The 7,827-nt window shown below is 36.8% G+C and overlaps 1 protein-coding gene across 1 annotated transcript; it reads right to left on the bottom strand.

Moving 5' to 3' along the window:
• Positions 1-713: 713 nt before the first annotated feature.
• On the bottom strand, positions 714-6,359 carry LOC309710073 (phospholipase A2 inhibitor subunit B-like). Its single transcript, XM_082539250.1, has 5 exons — positions 5,185-6,359; positions 4,925-5,087; positions 4,376-4,489; positions 2,651-2,725; positions 714-2,389 (listed from the first exon to the last, which is right to left on the bottom strand). The coding sequence occupies exons 2-5, from the start codon at positions 5,070-5,072 to the stop codon at positions 2,007-2,009; spliced, it is 720 nt and encodes a 239-aa protein (XP_082395376.1). The 5' UTR covers positions 5,073-5,087; positions 5,185-6,359; the 3' UTR covers positions 714-2,006.
• Positions 6,360-7,827: the final 1,468 nt, after the last annotated feature.

The following is a 7,827-nucleotide window of genomic DNA, read 5'->3' as shown; positions in this document are numbered from 1 at the left end:
GTATCGAAATGAGTATAAACTATATGGGTGACTGCCAACAAAGTGCATGCTGAAGCCAAAGGTCTAAATAATCATCATACCTCAAGAAGCATGTCACTGATGAGCCTGATTCTCACTCCTTTAGCTCCTCCCCTTAATGAAACTACATCCATCAGTTTTGGAGTCCAATGGCCACGTTTAGCCAGATTCAACGCTTACAGTGGTTATTCTCTTGAATTATTTTTTAATCTGTAGATTACACATACAGAAAAAATGCTATAAAAAGCTTTGACCATTATTACAAACAAATGTCAGGCTTTACAAATGTTTTCTTCAAAAGGAACCTGTTATTTTAAAAGTATTAAATTTAAATTTACTTAAAACTGATAGTGCAGACAGATGATCCACCAAAATCACAATTTAATATATTTTTAAAATATTAAATGATTTTTTATCTATGCACAAATTACTTATATAAAAACTTAAAGACAAGAAGATTCACATAGTCTATGCCTGGATGTTACTACCAAAATAGTAACATTTCTTACATGTGGTAGTACAAAATATTTGCTCAACTGTATGAGAATAACATCAGACACAAATCCACTATTGGTCATAACAAAATTGACTAGCACAAAGGCATTGCTTTAGTAGAAGTGTTTGTTACATTCTGGCAGAGGCAGACTGTATGTATTATGAAAAGGACCCAAAATGCAGACACCATGAAACAAAACTTAAATGTTAACAGAAAGCGAGCCGTTTATTAAGGCTGGTGAAAACATTACAAAACAAAAGGCAGAGGAGAAGCTAAACAATAACCTAAACTGGGAGAGCTAAGATAACACAGAAACCCAAAACATGAACCCTAACATGGACACAAAAATACCTAGAGCACAGAACCTGGAAACATGACACAAAGGACAACAGACAACCTGACAATGACACACTGAAAACAGAGGACTTAAATACACAGGAGGTGATTAGGGGAAGTGGGAACACATGGAGGAACAGCTGACTGACATGAGCCTAATGATAGTACAAGGGAAGAGAAACTAAATACAATGAACAAAGAACACACGACTCCTTCAAAATAAAACAGGAAACATGAGACAGACATGATAATACAAACTTGATAACATAAGACACGCAGCGTGAAACACAAAGGGTGAGGGAAACTTAAATACAGGGGAAGAAAACACAAGGAGTCTAATAACCAAATGAACTTCGCTAATCTAATGAACTTAAACATAAACAACATCCAAATAAACTAAAACTTAAAACGCTGGGTCAACAGACCCAAGAACATGACAGAGTTATTTGAAAAAAAAATGTTACTTACCTTAAAATTTCTTTAACATCTGCCTGCAAATCCACCATCCACATTTAAACATTTTACATGTCTGAGTATTTCTCTCATGATAAAACTGTGGTTATAAAGCATTTATCTAGTGAAACATATATGTATGATTTTAATCTTAGAAAGTGCAATGTACAAATTGATACAATCATGCTCAGGTAATGAAGGTGAAATGATTTAATCAAAATGATAATGTACTGCTGCTACATTCCAGGTTACAAGCTGCTTATTCATTTGGAAGCTGAAAAAATCAATACATTTAAATCTGGAAACAAGCCACAGACTAGCCTCAGACTTTGAGCTGCTAATTCTCATTCCAGCCATGTCACACTCACTAACAAGTTTGTTGTTTGATCAAGTCATGCAAATAAAGCAGAGATGAGATGCTGGGGCCACCAAACCAGAACACCCTCCATGACTTCTCACTTTGCTGGATGAATATAAATATGGCTACTGTATGGTGAATGGTTACTAAATACTGCAGGTCTCGAAAGAATTTTTCATTTTACCTAAAAATGTAATAAAAGATTTGAAAGAATGTTTTGACCTGTTTTATAGGAATAGGAAAATTGCGCCAGATAGATGTGTGATTACATATTTGTACTCCATTTGATTTCCCCACACCAGAACCCAAAGAGTTACACTTTACTTCATGTCATCAAAGGCATTTCTATAACTGACAAACAATGTAAGCATTCATAGAGCATTCACTTGTCACTCTCCAAACACCGTCTTCTGACAGCGTGGTGCAGCTTGGATCCTGGATGGATTTGTCTGGCTGCCCTTCTGCCCAGCTGGTAAAGGTCAGAGGTCGGTTTATCATATCAGCTCCAAAGTTTCCCTCTGCTCTTCTATTGCTGACATTAATCCAGACTGTTTTAGGACTGTTTTCAAACACTTCAGTGAGTAAGCTATTCTCTTTATCACTCTGGGGCAAAGCCAGCTCTAATCCTCGCTGGGAGCAGAACTCAACAGCTTGGAGGAAAGAGCCTCTTTCCTTGTTGGACACAAAATATTTTCCATCAACTCTTCGGGCAAAATCGTAGTTTATAACTGAAAAAGAAAGCAGCATAGAAAGAGAAATTGGAATGAACTACTTTTATTTTAAAGAAACCAGCAGAAAAAAGGCTTCGTCTAGTCATTACACACCATGTATCCTTCCATTTAGCTTTATTGCTCAAAGTTCAAATTATTATGTTAAATAATAATCTGAAAGATAATTGAAATTTTAAAAGCAAACAAGGAAACCCCCCAGAGTTATTAATGATGGAGTTACTGTAAAACCTATGTCCTGTTGCTGCTGATGACACTTACCCAGCTCTAACTTGGTTATTGTTTCCTTTAGGGCTCTAATGGTTTGAAGGTCCTGGTCTATGTAACCAAAGAGCTCTAGATCAAACAGATAAAATTATCAGTGTTGTAGTCATTTGGGACCAACATTTCTTTGTGTATGTTTAAAATTGCAAACTGTTATTAAATAAAAGCTAGTTTTTCTCTTTTGAGCGTCAAATCTCTAATCATGCACGGCGTCAACACGTTAGCACGGTTAGCTCATTAGCGCGGTTAGCTCGTTAACACGTTAGCGCCATCAGTCTGCGCTAACTCACTAACGGAGATTTGCCAAGTTAATGCGGTTATGGCGTGAACTCCATTTTAACGAGATTAACGCTGACAGCACTAGTAATTACGGAGCCCTGCAGGGGACATGGGAGAAAAAAAAATTAAGACGGACTTTTGCGAGATCTCGCAATACTTTTGCGAGATCTCGCAAAACAAACTCGGGATCTCGCAAAAGTTGAATTCCAACAATGGCGGCAGCTACTTAGTTGTAATATTACTCTTTCTGGGTCACAAAATACACTTTTAAGATATTTTGAGGCGTGAATGTAGTTGTGTAAACGTCAGATACCTGCTCGGTTTACAAGACATCACATATTTGCAAAAGTGCTCCGACGTTTTTGGAGATGTGACACCCACTAGCTCGAAGCTAACGGGAGGTCGAGACCTACTACAGCCGGGAGGAACACCGCTTTCCCGGCACATCGTGCCTCGACCTCCCGGTCGGCTTCGAGCTGGCGGCCTCCGGAGAATGCGGCTGAAACTTTTGCGAGATCTCGCAATACTTTTGCGAGATCCCGAGTTTGTTTTGCGAGATCTTGCAAAAGTCCGTCTTAATTTTTTTTTCTCCCGTGTCCCCTGCGGGGCTCCGTAAGTAATCAATTAAAATTATAGCTAAGATGCATTTTTTCAAATACCACATTTCTGTGTCTTTCACATTCCAAAACACATTACACTAAATATCGTTCTAAACCAAGGATCAGGTACCCCAGCATAAACAGAGTAATATAGTGTATGCAGTGAAGTGCCAAGAGGACTGCTGTGAGTAGTGACACTATATAAAACAACAATTTGATATTAATAAACCCTACTGATTAAAATGGTAAAAGTAATTTGTATAAATTACATTTAAAATTCTGCATCAAATTTAACAGAGGTTGTTTTTACTTTTGCTCCTGTCAGTCCATTCAATCGTCAGAGTCAGCTCCTATCACTGCCATTGATATGCCTAGTACAAGTCCTACTACACTCATGCTTGCCTCAATAGATTTTTATTTGGCATAGTCCTTGATTTTAGTACTTGTGTTGTTTTCACCTCAAGTCCAACACCCAGAGACTCTATACTCAAGCGGAAGCAAGGAAATCAAGGACTAGTGAGAACCACTGTCCAGGAGAAGACAACAAAGATCCATGAGTACATCAAAAACATGGCCACAACCAATTATGTGCTTAGTGAATATCTCAGGCAGAAGAGCAGCAAGAAGAGGAAAAATAATGGGAGTACAGCCCCCTGTACGGCATTTACGACAGATAGATACAACGAGTGGTTGGACTGAAAGAAACAAAGTTACAATGGTTAAGGACACTGAATGCATCTATGGGAATGTTTCATAGCAAAGAAAGTAGTTGGTGCTGCCCTTGTGTGCAAAAATGAAAAATAAAACTTAGTAACTAATGAAACTAATAAAAATTGATCTTCACCTGTTCTGCAGTCAGAATCTTTTCCAGATTGTCCAGGAAGTCCAGGTGGTCCAACAAATCCACGGTTTCCAGGTAGTCCAGGAGGTCCATGTGGTCCATTAACTCCAGTATCTCCTTTAAAGCAGGTATGGAAGTATCATACCATATGTTCAGATATTCACTCACAGCCCAAAGAGGAAAAATTCTCTCACAACGTTAGGAAACTGGTTATACAGAGCTAAAAAGCAGTTAAATACCTTATTATTAATTAATCACTACTCAAATGGGAATTTTAGCTTCACGTCAGCACCAAAAAAAGACCATATTTAATGCACTTAACCATATATCTAAGTATAAAGTGTATATAGAAGTATAAATATATTGAGCCTCCACTATCTGATGTCATAAAATGCTCATTCAGTGTCACTTCCATTCATACTTTGTAGCATAAGCCTCTGTTGATACATCATGAAAACTTATTTGGCTATACAAAAGAATTGTAACAAGCTTTAGATAAACTATAAATAGTATCTGGTCAGTAGTCTTGTGGTTTGTAGGATTATTGCTCACCTTTCTGACCTACTGGTCCTGGTACTCCAGGTGGACCAGCTGGTCCAGGAAGTCCACTGTCTCCTTTGGGACCACGAGGACCTGGATTCTGACTGTACCCAATTGGAGCCACCAGGAAAAGGATACAAAATTGGAGCCATGCCATCATTGTTTAAATGCAGAGCTTAAAGATAAACAAGAAGGTGTTAAAGGTTTTCAAAGTTATTCAGAGATGTTAATTTGTTAAATGGTATTAACATTAAAATATAATAAAAACTCACCAGTATACAAGCAGTTATCCACTGGGCTGCTTTGTGTGCTGCTTTCAAACAAATACAGCTCAGAACTCAAAGTCAAAAATATATGAGCCACTCGTTGAAGAGGAAATAAAAACCAGGTGAGTATTTGATTGGAAACAAGGCAGAAAAGAGACAAAAAAACTATGAGGCCCAAAGCCTTCCTCTTTGTAACAAAAAAGGTCTGAGAAAGACTAAAGTGTGTATAGACAAACGTCCATTCAAGCAACATCATTTGATAACACTTTATAATAATTACACACTATAAAGGATTAACTAGGTGTTAGTAAGTGCTTTATTTATCACTTATAAAGTATTGCTCCTCCTTATTATGTAATTTATAAAGTTATATTCAGCTCCAAAGTGTCTTGTAATTTGTTTATTTAAGCTGACTTTACATGTGTGAAAGAACAACATCACTCTTACTATTTTGACTAATTCAGGAGCATTTTGGACCTGAACCTGAGTGGGTGCTGAGTTATCTTACTAAAGCTCGGTAACAGACTACAGACCTGAGGAAAGTTGAACTTTAGGAATCAACTAAAGTAATTAAAAACATCCCAGAGACATTTTCCTGCTTATTGGCTTAATATAATGGGCATTTTGTTTATAGTGTTTACAACTGTTCGTGAGGCTCTGTGAAACAGTTACTTTTGTGATAATCTCATTCATATTTTATTTTAAATGAAGAAGCTTCAGTATTTTAAAGGTAAGATATCCTGTAGCTCCAACTTCTCTTTCTGTCTTAAACCCCTCTTACCATCTTAGACGCTGTTCCAACTTACGTTGCAATCTTCTGCAAATCTCTGGGGGTTGACATTTACACCTGGCAATAAATATTGGTATGTTTTGTATCTCTTTTTGATTTGTCTGTCATTTTTCTGTTGTCAAGATAACCAAGACTTTGTGAGCTACTTGATTTTCATTAATAAATGCTTTATAAGGTAAACATAATAATCAATTTAGATGAAGTCACACAAAATGGTTAAATGACTACCAGTAATTGCCTGAATTAACTATGAATTAAAAAAAAATAAGTACATAAAATAATAATCAAATAAGTTTTTATAAAATTCTCTATTAATAAATTCACAAAAAATGAGCTCATACCTTAATCTTAATAGTGCATGTGAACTTAATAGTATACATGTAAATACTTTGATCACAGTTATATATTATATATGCATGATACATGAACCTAATAATCAAGAATAAACATTTATATCAGTTTTTTAGAAAGGAGGAGTAATGCTTTATAATGTTTTATGAATGATGACTGAAACACTTACTAATACCTTACTAATGCTTAATAGTGTGTCTTTATTATAAATTATATATTTTAATAATGTATATACTCTTATGGTTTTCTGCACTGATGGCTTTGATAGGATTGAATCACTAAGATTCATACCTCTCCGACCTTTTACATCTTTACGTTCCATCCCGTGCTCTCCGATCTCAGGACTCTGGCCTTCTAAAGGTTCCTAGAGCCAGAAAAAAGACAATTGGAGAGCGTGCTTTTTCTTTTCATGCCCCGTTTCTGTGGAACACCCTCCCTCAAGATGTTAGGCAGGCATGCTCCGTGGAGGTTTTTAAAACTAAGCTGAAGACACATTTGTTCACCTTATCTTACAAGTCTTAATTCTATGGCTTTTAGTTTTTAAATTCTTACTGTTTTTAACTTGTATTGTGTCTTTTACGTGTATTGCTATGTATCGCTTTTTATTATTATTATTATTTTTTTATCTCTTTAGTTTTAAACAGTTGTACAGCACTTTGTTTGAAAGTGCTTTATAAATAAAGTTATTATTATTATTATTATTATTATTAAGATTGTGCACTTTCAGATGACAGATGATCAAAATGTTTCTTTTTTCAATTAAGCTATTAAACTATTGCTACTGCCTCAGATTCTATCCATCCATCCATCCATCCATTCGCTTCCGCTTATCCTTTTCAGGGTCGCGGGGGGCGCTGGAGCCTATCCCAGCTGTCATAGGGCGAGAGGCAGGGTCCACCCTGGACAGGTCGCCAGTCTGTCGCAGGGCCAACACACAGGGACAGACAACCATTCGCACTCACATTCACTTGCACATTCACACCTAGTGACAATTTGGATTATCCAATTAACCTATCCCCACAAGCCTCAGATTCTATTCAGTTACAATTCATTTGTTGTTTTTTATCAATTCATTGTGCATGTTTTCAGATGTGATCAAATTTTAAAGCGAAACAATGAATAGACATTACTTTTTTGAAACCAGGTCATTTATATTTCTTTGAAATGTATCATGTTGGAATGGTGAGCAGTGGAGCCATAAAGTTGTGCACCGTCCAGACCTCTAGCCACCTTCCTGTCTCTGGCCTGGAAAGATAGAAACATACACGTATCCACTTTTTTTTCTTTTTCTTTTAGCATGTCCTGTTTGGTTCAAGAAAAAAGCAATACAATAAACACAACACCATTGCAATAACCTATAACGTGTAATGATAATGGATTGGATTTATATAGCGCTTTTCAAGGCACCCAAAGCGCTTTAAAATGCCACTATTCATTCACTCTCACATTCACTGACTGACAGAAGCGAGGCTGCCATATCGCGCCATCGGCCCCTCGGGCCAACACCA

This window comes from Aulonocara stuartgranti, assembly GCF_965226115.1.
Source record: "Aulonocara stuartgranti genome assembly, chromosome: 7".
In the NCBI taxonomy this organism is placed as follows: domain Eukaryota; kingdom Metazoa; phylum Chordata; class Actinopteri; order Cichliformes; family Cichlidae; genus Aulonocara; species Aulonocara stuartgranti.
The sequence above is the reverse complement of the archived record's forward strand: the minus strand, read 5'-3'. Positions and strand labels throughout refer to the sequence as shown.